The sequence below is a fragment of the Artemia sp. Qi Xiang Cuo genome, chromosome 3 (assembly GCF_049724085.1).
Source record: "Artemia sp. Qi Xiang Cuo chromosome 3, ASM4972408v1, whole genome shotgun sequence".
NCBI classification, from domain to species: Eukaryota; Metazoa; Arthropoda; class Branchiopoda; order Anostraca; family Artemiidae; genus Artemia; species Artemia sp. Qi Xiang Cuo.
This window is the reverse complement of record NC_142796.1, coordinates 49,328,731-49,346,778: the sequence shown is the minus strand read 5'-3', so window position 1 is coordinate 49,346,778 and position 18,048 is coordinate 49,328,731. Positions and strand designations below refer to the sequence as shown.

Here is an 18,048-nt window from a genome sequence, read left to right as displayed (position 1 = left end):
ATTCAGTTCTGATTTTTCTCAAAGAGATGAAAAATTTAAAGTTCTGTTCCAAATTTTTCATAAAAGATAGAAAAAGTTATACATTGATCATGAATATTCAACATGAAGATAAGGAACTCCACTTTAATTCTGAGCTTTCTTAAAGAAGTGCTAAATGTTCAAGTTCTCTTCTGAATTTTCATAAAGAAGAGAAAAAAGTTAGCTCGTTTCTGAATTTTACCAATGAAAATGAAAAAACCTTCCACTTCAGTTCTTAATTTCTCAAAGACATAAAAAATTTAAAGTTCAGTTCTAAATTTTTCTGTAGAAGATGGGAAAAGTTATACTATGATTGTGATTATTTTCCAGTGAAGATAAAAAGTTTCACTTTAATTCTAATTTTCTTAAGTTCACTTCCGATTTTTTGCAGAGATGAAAAATTTAAAGTTCTGTTCCAAATTTTTCATAGAAGATAGAAAAAGTTATACATTGATTTGAATATTCGACATGAAGATAAGGAGCATCACTTTAATTCTGAGTTTTCTCGAAGAAGTGCAAAATGTTCAAGTTCTCTTCTGAAATTTCTTAAAGAAGTGAAAAAGTTAGCTCAATTCTGAATTTTACCAATGAAAGTGAAAAAAGCTTCCACTTCAGTTCTTAATTCCTCAAACATATAAGAAAATCAAAGTTCTCTTCTAATTTTTCCAAGAAAATAAAAAGGCTCCACTTCAGTTCTGTTTTTTTTCTCAAATAGATTAAAAATTTAAAGTTCTATTATAATTTTTAATTAAATTTTAGCTCCTTTGTCTTATGGATTTACCCATCAAATTTTTAAATTAGAAAATGAGTGACTCGTTCTATTATTAAAGACAATCGTTCAAACTCGTTCATCTAAACTCCAAAACAATAGGTTTGTTTATTTATAAATAAATATTAATAAATAAATAGAAAAATTTATACTTGTTTAAGTTAGGTTAGGTTAGGTTAGATTATCATGAGCGCTCATGATAAGTTAACCTAACCTTTTCCGGTGAGTATGGTTAGGTTAGGTTAGGCTAGATTAAGTTAGGTTAGGGATTAGGTTAGGTTAGGTTAGAGTTAGGGTTAGCCTACGTACGCTTCACTTAGGTTAGCTTAGGTTAGGTGAGAGACAGGCAAAAGTTAGGTGTATGATTAGGTTAGGTTAGATTAAGTTAGGTTAGGTTAAGTTAGGTTAGGCTAGGTTAGCCGACGTGCGCGCGCGTACGTAGGCTAACCTAGCCTAACTTAACCTAACCAAACTTAATCTAACCTAACCTAATCATACACCTACATGCGCGCGCGTACGTAGGCTAACCTAGCCTAACTTAACCTAACCAAACTTAATCTAACCTAACCTAATCATACACCTAATTTTTTGCCTGTCTCTCACCTAACCTAAGCTAACCTAAGTGAAGCGTACGTAGGCTAACCTAACTTAACCTAACCTAATCTAACCTAACTTAATCTAGCCTAACATAACCTAACCATACTCACCGGAAAAGGTTAGGTAAACTTATCATGAGCGCTCATGATAAGTTAACCTAACCTAACCTAACTTAAACATGTAGAAATGTTTCTATTTATTTATTCATATCTATTTATACCTAACCTAACCTATTGTTTTGGAGGTTAGATGAACGAGTTTGAACGAATGTCTTTAATAATAGAACGAGTCACTCATTTTCTAATTTAAAAATTTGATGGGTAAATCCATAAGACAAAGGAGCTAAAATTTAATTTAAAATTAGAATAGAACTTTAAATTTTTCATCTCTTTGAGAAAAAAACCAGAACTGAAGTGGAGCCTTTTTATTTTCTTGAAAAAGTTAGAAGAGAACTTTGAATTTTTTATGTATTTGAGGAATTAAGAACTGAAGTGGAAGCTTTTTTCATTTTAATTGGTAAAATTCAGAATTGAGCCAACTTTTTTCACTTCTTTAAGAAAATTCAGAAGAGAACTTGAACATTTTGCACTTCTTCAAGAAAACTCAGAATTACAGTGATGCTCCTTATCTTCATGTCGAATATTCAAATCAATGTATAACTTTTTCTATCTTCTATGAAAAATTTGGAAAAGAACTTTAAATTTTTCATCTCTTTCAAAAAAATCGGTAGTGAACTTAAGAAAATTAGAATTAAAGTGAAACTTTTTATATTCATTGGAAAATAATCACAATCATAGTATAACTTTTCCTATATTCTACAGAAAAATTTAGAACTGAACTTTAAATTTTTTATGTCTTTGAGAAATTATGAACTGAAGTGGAAGGTTTTTTCATTTTCATTTGTAAAATTCAGAATTGAGTTAACTCTTTTCTCTTCTTTAAAAAAATTCAAAAGAGAACTTAAACAATTTGCACTTCTTTAAGAAAACTCAGAATTAAAGTGGAGTTCCTTATCTTCATGTTGAATATTCACAATCAATGGTTAACTTTTTCTATCTTCTATGAAAAATTTGGAACAGAACTTTAAATTTTTCATCTCTTTGAGAAAAATCAGAACTGAATTTAAGAAAAATTATAAATAAAGTGAAACTTTTAATCTTCATGGAAAACAATCACAGTCATAGTATTACTTTTTCTATCTTCCATCTAAAAATTTAGAATAGAACTTTAAATTTCTTTATTTCTTTGGGGAACTTAAAACTGAAGTGGAAGATTTTTATTTTCTCTGGAGAAATTAGAATTGAAGTGTGTTCTTTGGTGAAGTTCAGAGGAGAACTTGAACTTTTCTTCACTTCGTTGAGAAAATTTTAAATTGAACTAGAACTTTTTATCTTCCGGGAAAATATTCACAAGTATGGTATTACTTTTCTATCTTCCACCGAAAAATTTAGAATTGAACTTTAAATTTCTTCATGTCTTTTGTGAAATAAAGACCTGAAGTGGAAGATTTTTATTTTCTCTGGTGAAATTAGAAATGAATTGTGTTCTTTAGTAAAATTCAGAAGAGAACTTGAACTTTTCTTCACTTCGTTGAGAAAATTTTAAATTGAACTAGAACTTTTTATCTTCCGTGAAAATATTCACAGGTATGGTATTACTTTTTCTATCTTCCACCGAAAAATTAGTAATTAAAATTAAATTTCTATATTTCTTTGTTAAATAATTAACTGAAGTTGAAGAGTTTTTTTTCCTATGGAGAAATTATAATTAAGGTGTGTTCTTTTGTAAAGTTCAGAAGAGAACTTAAACTTTTCTTCACTTCGTTGAGAAAATTTTAAATTGAACTAGAACTTTTTATCTTCCGGGAAAATATTCACAAGTATGGTATTACTTTTTCTATCTTCCACCAAAAAATTTAGAATTGAACTTTAAATTTCTTTATGTCTTTGTGAAATAAAGAACTGACGTGGAAGCTTTTTGTTTTCTCTGGAGAAATTAGAATTGAATTGTGTTCTTTGGTAAAATTCCGAAGAGAACTTGAACTTTTTTATCTTCTGTGAAAAATTTGGAACAGTATTTTAAATTTTTCATCTCTTCGATACAGATCTGAACTAAAGTGGAAAATTTATATATTATTTGGAAAAATAGAAATTATCAATGACTAATTTCTTTTTCATTGAGAAAATTCAGAAGAGAACTTGAACTTTCCTTGACTTCGTTGAGATAATTTTAAATTGAACTAGAACTTTTTATCTTCCGTGAAAATATTCACATGTATGGTATTACTTTTCTATCTTCCACCGAAAAATTAGAATTGAACTTGAAATTGCTTTATGTCTTTGTGAAATAAAGAACTGAAGTGGAAGATTTTTGTTTTCTCTGGAGAAATTAGAATTGAAGTGTGTTCTTTGGTAAAGTTCAGAAGAAAACTTTAACTTTTCTTCACTTCGTTGAGAAAATTTAAAATTGAACTAGAACTTTTTATCTTCCGTGAAAATAATCACAAGTATGGTATTACTTTTTCTATCTTCCACCGAAAAATTAGAATTGAACTTTAAATTTCTTAATGTTTTTGTGAAATAAAGAACTGAAGTGGAAGATTTTTGTTTTCTCCGGAGAAATAATAATTGAAGAGTGTTCTTTGGTAAAGTTCAGAAGAAAACTTGAACTTTTCTTCACTTCGTTGAGAAAATTTGGAACAGTATTTTAGATTTTTCATCTCTTCGAGACAGATCTGAAATAAAGTGGAAAATTTTTATATTATTTGGAAAAATAGAAATAATCAATGACTAATTTCTTTTTCATTGATAAAATTCAAAAGAGAACTTGAACTTCCCTTCACTTCATTGAGAAAATTTTAAATTGAACTAGAAATTTTTATCTTTCATGAAAATATTCACCAGTATGGTATTGATTTTTCTATCTTCCACCGAAAAATTAGAATTGAACTTTAAATATTTTTATGTCTTCGTGAAATAAGGAACTGAAGTGGAAGATTTTTGTTTTCTCTGGAGAAATTAGAATTGAAGTGTGTTCTTTGGTAAAGTTCAGAAGAGAACTTGAACTTTTCTTCACATATTTGAGAAAATTTTAAATTGAACTAGAACTTTTTATCTTTCGTGAAAATATTCACAAGTATGGTATTACTTTTTCTATCTTCCACATAAAAATTTTGAATTGAACTTTAAATTTCTTTATGTCTTTGTGAAATAAAGAACTGAAGTGGAAGATTTTTGTTTTCTCTGGAGAAATTAGAATTGAATTGTGTTCTTTGGTAAAATTCCGAAGAGAACTTGAACTTTTTTATCTTCTGTGAAAAATTTGGAACAGTATTTTAAATTTTTCATCTCTTCGAGACAGATCTGAACTAAAGTGGAAAATTTTTATATTATTTGGAAAAATAGAAATGATCAATGACTAATTTCTTTTTCATTGAGAAAATTCAGAAGAGAACTTGAACTTTCCTTGACTTCGTTGAGAAAATTTTAAATTGAACTAGAACTTTTTATCTTCCGTGAAAACATTCACAAGTATGGTATTACTTTTTCTATCTTCCACCGAAAAATTAGAATTGAACTTTAAATTTCTTTATGTCTTTGTGAAATAAAGAACTGAAGTGGAAGATTTTTATTTTCTCTGGAGAAATTAGAATTGAAGTATGTTCTTTGGTAAAGTTCAGAAGAGAACTTGAACTTTTCTTCACTTCGTTGAGAAAATTTGGAACAGTATTTTAAATTTTTCATCCCTTTGAGAAAAATCTGAAGTAAAGTGGAAAATTTTTATATTATTTGGAAAAATAGAATTGAATAAAAACTAAATTCTTTTTCATTGAGAAAATTCAGAAGAGAACTTGATATTTTCTTCACTTCATTGAGAAAATTTAAAATTGAAATAGAACTGCTTATCTTTCGAGAAAATATTCACAGCTATGATATAGCTTTTTCTATCTACTATGGAAAAATTTAGAATTTGTAAAATTGGTTTAAGAAGCATATTAAGAAAAGAACTTGTTCTGAAATGCCTTTGAAAAGTATTGCTTGGTGTTGGAGCATTCAAAAAGCTTAAAATTATAGTTTTTTTTTAAATAGATATGTCCGTCATGTTGTAATATGGGTGTAGTAGGTAAATTTATAAAGTATCTCGCTCTGTTAGTTTGAATGTAATGTAGACATTTGGGTTTTGGTATAACAACTGAGGAAAAGATTATGGCTGGGAAATAAAGTTATGAAAATCGAGAGGTAAAAGGGGGGCATGGGGGAGATAAAGAATGTAAATTGCTCATAACTTGAGTTTGTAAGGAATTTCCTCGTGTTGTTATATCCGAAAAGCTGTAAAGGATAGTTGTGGGTGAAAAAGATCAGTACTTCAAGTTGGAAAATGGGTTTAGGAGTGACATTAAGAAAGTAACTTGCTCTTAAATTGTCTTTGAAAAGTATTTCTTGGTGTTGAGGTATCCAAAAAGCTGTAAAGTATAGTTGAGGGTGAAAAAGATAAGTACTTCAAGTTGGAAAATGGGTTTAGGTGGGACATTAAGAAAGTAACTTGCTCTGAAATGGTCGTTGAAAAGTATTTCTTGGTGTTGGGACAACCAAAAAGCTGTAAAGTATAGTTATGGGTGAAAAAGATAAGTACTTCAAGTTGCAAAATGGGTTTAGGAGGGACATTAAGAAAGTAACTTGCTCTGAAATGGTCTTTGAAAGGTATTTCTTGGTATTGAGGTATCCACAACGCTGTAATGTATAGTCGTATTTGAAAAAGCTAAGTACTTCAAGTTGGAAAACGGGCTTAGGAGGTACATTAAGAATGTAACTTGCTCTGAAATGCCTTTTGAAATGTATTTCTTGGTGTTGAGGTATCCAAAAAGATGTAAAGTATAGAGGTGGGTGAAAAAGATAAGTACTTCAAGTTGAAAAATGAGTTTAGGAGGGACATTAAGAATGTAACTTGCTCTGAAATGTTCGTTGAAAAGTATTTCATTGTGATGAGTTATCCAAAAAGCTGTAATGTATACATTTGGTTGAAAAGTTAAGAAAAACAAGTTGGAAAATCAGTTTAGTAGGTACATTAAGAAAGTAACTTGCTCTGAAATGGTCTTTGAAAAGTATTTCTTGGTGTTGGGACACTCAAAAAGCTGTAAAGTATAGTTGCGGGTGAAAAAGATAAGTACTTCAAGTTGGAAAATGGGTTTAGGAGGAACATTAATAAAGTAACTTGCTCTTAATTGTTCATTTAAAAGTATTTCTGCGTGCTGGGTATCCAAAAAGCTGTTAAGTATAAGTATGAGTGAAAATCATAAGTACTTCAAGTTGGAACATGGGATTAGGAGGGACATTAAGAAAGTAAATTGTTCTGAAATGGTCTTTGAAAAGTATTTCTTGGTGTTGGGACACTCAAAAAGCTGTAAAGTATAGTTGTGGGTGAAAAAGATAAGTATTTCAAGCTGCAAAATGGGTTCAGGAGGGACATTAAGAAAGTAACTTGCTCTGAAATGGTCTTTGAAAAGTATTTCTTGGTGTTGAGGTATCCAAAAAGCTGTAAAGTATAGTTGTGAGTGAAAAAGATAAGTACTTCTATTTGTAAAATGGTTTTAGTATGGACATTAAGAATGTAACTTGCTCTGTAATGTTCTTTGATAAGTTTTTCTTGGTGTTGATGTATCCAATAATCTGTTATGTATAGTTGTGTTTGAAAAAGATAAGTACTTCAAGTTGCAAAATGGGTTTAGGAGGGACATTAAGAAAGTAACTTGCTCTTAAATGGTCATTGAAATGTATTTATTGGTGTTGGGTATCCAAAAAGCTGTTAAGTATAGTTGTGGGTGAAAAAAATAAGTACTTCAAGTTGCAAAATGGGTTTAGGAGGGACATTAAGAAAGTAACTTGCTCTGAAATGGTCTTTGAAAAGTATTTCTTCGTGTTGAGGTAACCAAAAAGCTGTAAAGTATAGTTGTGAGTGAAAATTATAAGTACTTCAAGTTGGAAAATGGGTTTAGGAGGGACATTAAGAAAGTAACTTGCTTGTATTAGTCGATTACGTCATTCTATGCCCATAAATGAATTCCCGTCATGATCTTCTGATAGGGTTCTTCCGATTATGTAATCAGTTTCTCAGAAATCCATTTGTCCAAGTTGATTACGTCATTCTATGCCCATAAATGGATACCCGTCAAGACCTACTGATAGGGATCTACCGATTATGTAATCAATTTCTCAGAAATCCAATTGTCTTAGTCGATTACGTCATTCTATGCCCATAAATGAATTCCCGTCATGACCTTCTCATAGGGTTCTACCGATTATGTAATCAATTTCTCAGAAATCCATTTGTCCTAGTTGATTACGTCATTCTATGCCCATAAATGGATTCCTGTCATGACCTTCTGATAGTGTTCTACCGATTATGTAATCAATTTCTCAGAAATCCATTTGTCCTAGTTGATTACGTCATTCTATGCCCATACATGGATTCCCGTCACGAGCTCCTTATAGGGTTCTATCGATTATGTAATCAATTTCTCGGGAATTTTCTCCCTTTAATTACGCAATCAATATATCTCTTCCCCACCTTCCCCTTAGAAACATCAAATTAATTCTCCTTTCTTGAATCAATAATTCTCCTTAGAAACAAAAATTAATTCCCCTTTCGTGAATCAATAATCCCCTTAGAAACAACAAATTAATTCCCCTTTCTTGAATCAATAATTCCCCTTAGAAACAACAAATTAATTCCCCTTTCGTGACATATCAATCAATCTTGACATCACCTGTCAGACATTATTAAACTTTGCCCGGAAACAATTTGATTAATGACTGACTTTAGGTCATTGACTCCATTAACCACGTGTTCTCCCTAATGACTCTATGCCCATATTTGGTGTACTCGTCGGATCAATAGGGGCCATTCTACTGTCTTATTCTTCTTTCAATCTGTCTTTTTGTCCCATATCTCATTCTCTCTTTCACTTCCTAGGTTCTTTCACTCTTTCCTTTTCTGTAATGCTCCTTCATTCTTCCTCCTCTCTCTTTCTTTGCTTTTTTCTTTCACCCTGTCTTTTTTGTCCTCACCTCTCTTTCTCTTTCTAATCTATTAAGTTGGTTCCCAATCAATCAAGTGATTAGTCAAATATTCAGCATTCTTAATTAATCATAAAACTAATCATGTTACTAAATGAAACTTACCTGTAGTAAGTATTTGATGAACTACATTCAAAACGACAATTAGCGTGTATTCGACTTTCATTCTAAACCTGAAATGAAACATTTAAAAACAATCAATTTTAGCCCAAATTCAAATAAGAAATTAAGTTGCCTTATACAAGTCATTCAAACTTAGGAGAGGGAAAAATCATTACCCTTGACAGTGGTCAAGCAGTGCTTTGAAGCGTAGGTGCTTCGAAAGGCTGCGGAAGATTTATTCAGTGTTTTCCAGAGGAATTGTCCCAAAATAGTCTTAGGCCGTTTACCTATATGAAACAGTAAGCTGTACCAGTATTTTAGGTCGAACCCACTTCTTAGGGCCGTAATGAAAAAATGATTAAAATGGCTAGGCCAAGATTTATGGATGACGGATTGCCAAAGATAGTGCTTTTAGCGATCCGTCGTACGAAACGAAAACAAGCGAACGAAACGATCCGGACCGAATGAAAGCATGTTGTCCCCTGGTTGGGTAGGAAGGAGCATAAACGCAGGATTTAAAGAAAATTGGAGCTTCAAGGCTTCCTTGAAGCTTTGTGATTGAGACATTGAACATATCGGGGCTGAAACGATGCGTGTGCAGCTTGTTGACTTCGGGCAGTCTGGTGCTGCAGTGAGTTATTAGTGGTAATTGTAGTAGAAAATCATTTCCAGGGAAGGGTCGTAACCCCAGTATAGACGGGGTATTAAAGTAGTTATTGCGTAATGAAAAAGTATATATACATTTGAATAGTCAAAATTCGAGACACATTTTGAATCTAGAAAAAAAAATTAGATTAGTTTTACTCCTTAGATGAAAATTTGTATTCCTCATTTTGTAAATGCTTCGTAACGCACTTGCATGCAAAGAAATTGAGGAATTAATATCCAGTTTTGAAAACTGAGTTTTCTCTTAAAAAGAATTCATTAAAATTAATATATTCCTATTTTACAATGACTATTGTTCTTTGTCATCTTGAATATGCTCCGTAATGCAGTTGTATTCAACGAATTGAAGAATTTTTGTAGAAGGGTATTAAAGTAGTTATTGCGTAATGAAAAAATATATATATACATTTGAATAGTCAAAATTCAAAAGACAAATTTTGAATCAAGAAAAAAAAATTTAGATTAGTTTTAGGCCTTGGATGAAAATTTGTATTCGTCATTTTGCAAACGTTTCGTAACGCACTTGCATGCAAAGAAATTGAGAAATTAATAATCAGTTTTCTCTTGACAAGAATCTATTAAATTTAATATATTCCTATTTTACAATGACTATTTTCTTTGTCATCTTGAATATGCTCCGTAATGCAGTTGTATTCAACGAATTGAAGAAGTAAATATAAGAATACACTTTATAAGATTAAGTCACATGACCCCAATCTCAAAGGGACCAATCCTTAGGACAATGTTTTGCACATTAGTCCCCTTGGCCCAAGAACCTGCAGCTGTAAGTTTCAAACTGACCCGGGAAAAATTTGTGGCTTATTTCAGGACCCTAACCCCACCCCCTTTCCACAGCAAAATGTTGAGTATTTTTTTTTTTTTACCAAGAAAATAATCCCTGAAAGTTTCACGCCACTGGACTCCCAAGAATCAAATATGCCACCCCACCCCCTCATTTGCCCACTGTAAAATGTATCTATCTTACAACCTTATCGTTTTACGAAACTTATGTAAATCCTCGTGTTGTACTTACTTAGCCAATAAGAAACCACTCTTACCTTACGGCCACCAAGAAATTTTCCAGGGGGGAGCAAGTACAATAAGTTATTTTGTTTTTATCCAGAACTTTGTAATGTTTTTTAATTTTTGCTGTTTCTTGGGAACATGCCCCTCCCCCAGTGGCACCCATGCACTATTACGCTAACCCCCTCAGAACAGTTCAGACAAATGTGGAAACCAGGGGCACACATAAAAAAAAGTCTATACGAGGAAACATCATTTATTTCATATTTCAATTCATGAAATGTTCGTGGAAATGAAATTAGCCCCACTGGGAACTCGTGGAAAGTGAATGACCTTTCATTCCTTCTTCCTCGCATTTTAACTTTAATAAAAAGTTTAACTTTATGCACTTTGATTCGTCATATTCTTGCATGTACCTCAGGTGGCATTGGTTTAGCATATGTTTAAAGGTCAGTAATAGCAATAAAAGAAAACCATTAATAATACGGGAAATTAGATAGAACAGTCAGTAGCATCAATTCACGAAACTGTTGAGCGGCAAGAAATTTTTCGGCTTTTAAATGGAAATACAAAAAGACCTTTTTCAAAATCTAGTTAGGGCAATTCCCAAACCCCGCCTCCCATCCCCATCTGGAGCCCTTGAAAGCCTCAAGTGCTCAATTCCATTTTCATACTAAAGAACGTGACTTATATGCAGTTTGCTTAAAATATAATACATAAGCTAGAAATTAAAATATTAAAAAAATACAATAATAAGATTGTCTCTTCAGTTAATTTTTGTCGCTATTTTTCTTCATTAATGAGGTTAAATATAAAGGTAGTTTATATTCTTTCCTGCAACTTTTTACAGTTTGTAATAATAAGTACGGTATAAGTAAAATCCATGTAGTTGCACATCTCTCTCGCTTCATGTGCTAAAACCACGAAACGACCCTCGGGGGTAACAGTGGTATAATTAATTTTTTTTTATTAATTTAATAAATTACTTGATTGTTTTTTTAACGGTAATTAAAAAGATAGCTAGGATTCTGCTTCAAAGTTCCAACAGTTTTGCTACTTCTACTACTACTACTACTACTGCTAACAACTCACTGCAGCACCAAGCGACCTGAGGTCAACACAGCTACTCACGCTACTCCTCAATCCCCATCTATTCAAAGCCTTCCTCTATGAAAAATATTTTGAAGATGCTGCAGGCAAGTACAATTTATTTGTTGTATTTGCACTATATTGAATGTTCCCACAGCTCCAGAAAAGGTCCGCCGAAAGAAATTCCCACGCACTCATCAATCAACATACAAAAAACAATATAAGTGTTTGAAAAACTTTTAACATGTGGTTACAGGGGTCTCAAACCTCCAAACAGCCTCCAAAACTTTCTGGCTCTACTAGTCTCCTTCACAGAGGATATGCATATGGCTAATGTTTGTTTGGTATCTTATGAAGCAGTATTGTCTCTGGAGAATTCTTGTTTATTACATCTGTTACTTTGGTTTCACTCTACCGTTGTGCAACGTAGGTAAAATGGGCTATGACAGTTCATTTAAAAATAACGAGTTGCTTTTGTTACTTCTATCACCATCAGAAAGTAACCAGCCTAGGAAATTTCAAAACAATTATAGTCACAATTATAAACCCAACCCATTCCTTGCGGTTGGACTACGCCGGAAACATTTCTTTCCTTAATCTATTTAATTCCTTACCAAAAGATTGGGCAAAAGTAAAGACCCACCTATATTGAAAAAAGCGTAGTCATATTTACTGCCAGAAACAATAGTTTCTATAAGGTTTTGCTCAATTTATTCATTCCTCGACAAAACTACTTTTTATACTAAAAAATATAAAAAAGCCGGCAAAAAATTACGGATTCTATTAATCTAATCAATAACCGGGTTTTCTTACCCACATCCCTTTCCTTTCTTCCAAAGAGAGAAAATAGAAACGGTTCCATCTTGCAGCCCGTAATTTTATTCGCCACATTTCGTTTCCCGAAAAATTGCTCAGGCTTTATGATTTAAACATGTTATTAAATAAAAAAAAAACAAGTTTTTTTAACTGAAAGTAAGGAACGACGTTAAAACTTAAAACGAACAGAAAATATTTAGTATATGCAAGGGGATGTCCCCTCCTCAACGCCTCGCTCTTTACGCTAAAGTTTTACATTGTTTAAAAAAAATAGAGTTGTAAGAAAGTCAAACTTTACCGTAAAGAGGGAGGAGTTGAGGAGGTGACAGCCCATTTCATATACATAATAATTTCTGTTTGTTTTAAGTGTTAACGCCGTTCCTTACTTTAAGTTAAAAAAAAATTGTTTTTTTTATTTAATTTTTGAACGTTTTTCAATTAATGTAGGTTTTGATTTTGGCGGACCGTACATGAATAATAAAAATAAAATTTGAATATTAATTTTACTTTTATTTGGTTAAAGGGCTTTCTCGAAAGCTGTTTAATTTTATTTGCGAACGTTTTTATTAGTAATAAATATACACAACTTCCGAATTGACTTACGTAATGAACTTCTATATTCATATATTTTTAATACGTACATTAGGGGGTTCGCCCCCTAGTCAATACCTTGCTCTTTAAGCTAAATTTCGAATTTTGTTCCAATTCTTTAAAAATGACCGCTTAATCAAAAAGTCTATTAATTAGAATAAATAGATCTTATTAAAGTACTAAATAATCTTTGGCTTAAAGAGCGAGGTATCAACTAGGGGGTGAACCCAATCATATACGTAATGTTTTCTGTCGTCTTAAGTTTTGATGTTGCTCGTTACTTTCCATTGAAAAACTTGTTTTTTTATATATAATTTCTTAAATTTTTTTAAATAATGCTGGGAAATCCGACACCCTCTTCTTAGCAGTGTCCCTTCCCCCATGAAAACATCCTTCATGGAAAGATCCTCCCACATAACCCCGACCCAGTCCCCATCCCCCCCTCCCCACTACCAAAAACAATCCCCCTTAAAACGATTTTATGCTTCCCAATAACCACTACCATATGTTGAAGTTTGGTAAAGTTCATATCTTTCAGCCCTCTCCCCGGGGACTTCGGGGAATTAAGTTATCCCAAAAGAAACAGTTACCATATTTTCGACCATGCTGAACAAAATGGCTATTTCAAAATTTTGATCGGGTGACTTTGGGAAAAAAATGAACGTGGGAGGGGGTCTAGTTGCCCTCCATTTTTTGGTCACTTAAAAAGGGCACTAGAAGTTTTAATTTCCATTAAAATGAGCCCTCCCACGATATTCTAGGACCACTGGGTCGATACGATCACCCCTGGGAAAATAAAAAAAAAAACAAACAAACAAATAAACACGCATCTGTGATCTTTCTTCTTGCAAAAATTACAAAATTCCACATTTTTGCAGATAGGAGCTTGGAACCTCTACAGTAAGGTTTTCTTATACGCTGAATATGATGGTGTGATTTTCATTAAGGTTCTATAACTTTTAGGGGGTCTTTCTCCCTTTTTTCAAAAATCAGCCAAATTTTCTCAGGCGCGTAACTTATGATAGGTGAGACAAAACTTGATGAAACTTATATATTTGAAATGAACATTAAAATTTGATTCTTTTGATGTATCTATCGGTATCAAAATTCCGTTTTCTACAATTTCGGTTACCATTGAGCCGGGTCGCTCCTTACTTACAGTTCGTTACCACGAACAATTTGATAAACCATGAAAATGAATTTTAAATCTGGGTAATACAGTTTAAAGTACAAAGGACAGTGAAAATGAATTCCGATTGTTTTAACTATTTAAGTGGAAACTTACACAACCATACACATCATAAAATAGACCCATACGCAACTATGGAGTTTTGGCAATAGCGGATGGCCAAATCTAAAAAAAATTAAACATGGGAGAAAAATCAACACAAAAAGATAAAGCATATGTTACTATAATACTTAATAATGTGTATCTTTTTATTTGAAGGTGTAGCTGTATTTGGGAATGAATAGATTGCTATTGTTTGAATTTTACGGACGAAAAGCGTTTTTCCATGGATCAAAGTGGCACAAAGTGGCAAAAAGTGGCAGTGACGAAAATATAGTCCTGCCCTGAAAACTTCGTGATTTTAAACAGCGAAAAAACTTATGAGAATCGCAGTTTTCAGGTCTGAAGAGACGTAAGATAGGTCCAAGAGGATATAAAGGTTTTTATTTTGATGGCCTTAGTATTTTCAATCCTGTATACATTCACTACTTAGTTATAATGTTTTCACGTGGCTTTAAGATATGCAAGACGGTGATAGAAATTAAACCATGATTTTACGGGACAGAACTAAAACAAGTAACCTTGATTGACTAATCACAAATTACTTACTTGACTTAGTTCCTCCCAGGTCGGTCGGCACATAAGGTGGTAACGGTGCCTCTTCACGACGATCTCTGAAGAGCTTGTGGCCACAGTTGAAGCAAAGATGTACCCACCAGTGTATCCTCCCTCTCTAAGCATTGGCAAAGCGACGCTTCCTAACTTTACCGGCCACGTCTTCTAATGCCGGGGGGATCCTAGCACTAAATATCATGAAGGAGCCTGCCATTGTCCATACGGACGATATGTCCCCAATACCACCATACACCCTTCACAGCCAGACTGGGTATCATACACCATACACAGCCAGACTGGGTATCATACACCATACACAGCCAGACTGGGTATCAGGGTTAATAGTCCTTTCGTTCCCAATTGCAAGGCGAAATGGTTGTTTTGTTGTCAGAAATCATGTCCGGGCGGACCGTGGTCGTCGTCTGTGAAGCACAACCAGATCCAAGGCTGTTCGTCGTCGATTTTGAAATCAACGTCTTTTGTGAGGATAGGTGATTAGCCCCACCCTCCTCTTATTTCACTGGCTTGGGACAGGCTGCTCTAAAAGACTTGATGCATGCCCGCAACTACTTGATTTTAATTAAAAATCAACGGAAAGTCAAACTGCAAAATTTAAGGATCGGTGTGTACATTCCTAGAAAAAGTATCCTTAAATTTTCCTTATGAAATTTCCCTGTACCACAGCATAGGAATTGAAATGTCATCATATTTCTTTTAAAGTACCAAGGACACACACAAAACAAGATTTTCTGTTTTATGGACCCATCTTAGATCTATTCAAACCTAAAAAGAAACATACCTGCAAGATTTTCTTTTGATTGTTTCAAAATTATAAAGTTTCTTAAGGCAATATCATATTTCTGTCAGTGTTGCATGTCGTTCCGTGAAAATCAAAAAGCAAATCTAATTGGTCAAACTGGACAATGTTTTTTAGCTGATTTTTTTTGCCGATTTTCCTTTCTTTATACTGCTGATTTCCTTTCTTTATATGGGACCTGGTTTGCCAAGAGCAACATAACTGCATATGAACGTATTTGTATTATAAATTGAATTTCCAACTTTTTCTAATATTTGTTTGATACACATAGTTGAGTTACTTTTCGCCCAACCGATTCAAACAACCAGATTTATTTCAATGTCCTCGGTGTATTAAGCTTTAGACTTTTTTTTGTCACAGGATAACCATTTGTAATTTTCTTCGTTACTCACTAGAAAGAAACCACATCTGATGCTGGAGACGGATATATTCAAATTAATTAAAACTTACCTCATTAGAAAGTGGGAAATTTGTTTTTCGGTAAAAGGGAGCAGAATTTTCTCTTAAGTCAGGAAAGGGCAGTCCCTAAAAATATTTTAAGAAAACATAAGACATTTGTGAATCTAATAAGCTACGAAATGTGTCATGACACTGTCTAGTTCAGAATAGGACAGAAACTAGACAGTTGCGGAACAGCTGTAGTTTATGTTAAGCAGCGTGAACGATTAATATGAATTGAACAGCTATGTACACATCCAGCGGCGCCGATTGGGAGGGAAACAGGGGTGGTGGTAATTGAAAATAAAACAAAAGGTCAATATCTACGAAATCATATTATTGAGTTAGGACAAAAGTGAATACACCATTCGATGCCTTTTTTTATGCTGATTACGAATATAATAAGCATTTATATCGGAAATTCAGCCTCCCCCCTTATATAGGCCAATTCAGGGTTTGGTTAGGTTAAGTATAGCCTATATAGGGGGGGGGGGGCTGAAATTCATTTCCGATAGAAATGCTTATTATATTCTTAAACAGCATAAAAAAAGGCATCGAATGGTGTATTCACTTTATTCCTAAATCAATAATATGATTTCGTAGATATTGACCAAACAAAATTCCCCACTAGGTTTTAAAACACCTTTTTTATATCTCTACTAAATTTGAAAAAATTTTATTCCTATGTTTTCGGGAACTGCTACCCCTGTACACATACACTGATAGAAAAAAAGAGTTCGTCCAAATAATCAAGTTGTGTGGAAATTCTGAGATTTGAGTGAGAAGAAACCAAAGCAGATAGCGCAGATATAATAGAGCAGAAGCCAGATAGGAAAAAAATTGTTACACCGTTAGGTTCTTCATTGAGTGCTATTTCCAAATATAATAATCACTACCTTCGCAACCGCATCTCTCTCCCCCTAGAGTCCTAGCCCTTGGCTATGTCACACATAGCTCCAGGCTATATAAAAAAGTTTACTGATGTACTTTTTTCCAATTGGTCGTTTTTGTTACTATGAACCAACTTTTGATGAAAAGTAAGCACAAAAGAGGATGGTCAACTAAAAAATTAGCGACCTTTTTTGTACAACTCAGGGTTATATCTCATCCCATTAGATGTGGGCTTTGACACAATTGTGGCAGCAGCAATTATTATTATATTGGAGAGAACGTTGAATGTTTTTTTTTCGGTCTGCCCCATAAAATACCTATATTGACCTAGGCCCCAAGTTCCTATTCCCCTGCTTACTTGCTAGATATATAATTAATACGCATGTGCGTACCTGAACGAGAACAGCTGCTAATATATAATCCTTCTAAGAGTATGAACAGTGCCTGCAACAGGCTAACATGAAGTGTTACTGATTGCGTCGCATCATGAAATCCCAAATTTTTCGTAATCAAGTAGTGCCGTTGGCAGTCTAATCCGGATCTTATGCTTGGAAAAATTCAGGCCACTACAATTTATTATATCTTGACTTAATTGCAGTAATATGCAAAAATAAGTATTAATAATGAGTGGTTTTCCACGTTTTTTCTCTTTTTTTTAGATTTGAAAGTTGCATCTTCAACAGACGGTGAGTATTGATATGAATTTGAGTCAACTTTTTTTCAGTAACGTATATACCAATTGACACAGAATCTAAAACAACACGGAATTCTCTGATATCTTCTTTTTGTGTCTGACAATTATTTTTAGAGCTTGAAAATTTCACGTAAATCCTTGAAGCTTTTTTGAATTTAATCAGGACCAGGGAGTATTCTGAATTAATATTTGGCGAGGGGGCTCCAGCAAAGCTTGAGTTCTTCAATTGATAGTTTTCACTCCTCCACAACTGTAACTAGTGCAACTTTTGACCTTAGGGGGGAGCATACATTCATCTAAAATCACCCCTGGATCTGTCGCTCAATTTAATTTAACCTTCGAGTCCAGAAAAAACATCTGCAGCAGAACACCATAACAATTAATACCTAAAAAAGCTCGAAAAAAGTAAACAATTCTAATAATTATAAACCTTGGATTACCTATTAACCCCATAATGTGAATAGAATAATATTGGCTTGGTTTTTGATTTGGCAGAAAACGGCTTCCATAGATCTAAATATTTACCCCCATAAAACTGCCCCGTGGACAATGTGGGGACGTACTGTAAGCAAATTTTCATTGAAATACTTAAACATAAACAAGTGTCGAGTTAGAAGCAAG

General features: G+C 33.2%; 2 protein-coding genes across 3 annotated transcripts in view; one reads left to right on the top strand and one right to left on the bottom strand.

The window, feature by feature from the left end:
* LOC148954221 (uncharacterized) overlaps window positions 1-17,199 on the bottom strand; it is a 29,102-nt gene extending 11,903 nt beyond the window's left edge. Inside the window, exons 1-2 of one of the 2 annotated variants that reach the window (XM_089086983.1) lie at window positions 17,126-17,199; window positions 8,563-8,630 (exon numbers count right to left, since the gene is read on the bottom strand). In XM_089086983.1, coding sequence (XP_088943109.1) covers window positions 8,563-8,623 — 61 coding nt within the window. In that variant the 5' untranslated portion in view covers window positions 8,624-8,630; window positions 17,126-17,199. Of the gene's footprint in view, window positions 1-8,562; window positions 8,631-17,125 lie in introns of those variants that run through there. The other variant, XM_089086985.1, reaches the window with a different exon arrangement.
* LOC148954218 (prostamide/prostaglandin F synthase-like) overlaps window positions 1-18,048 on the top strand; it is a 516,813-nt gene that overhangs the window by 367,603 nt on the left and 131,162 nt on the right. The gene's annotated exons all lie outside the window — the stretch shown is intronic.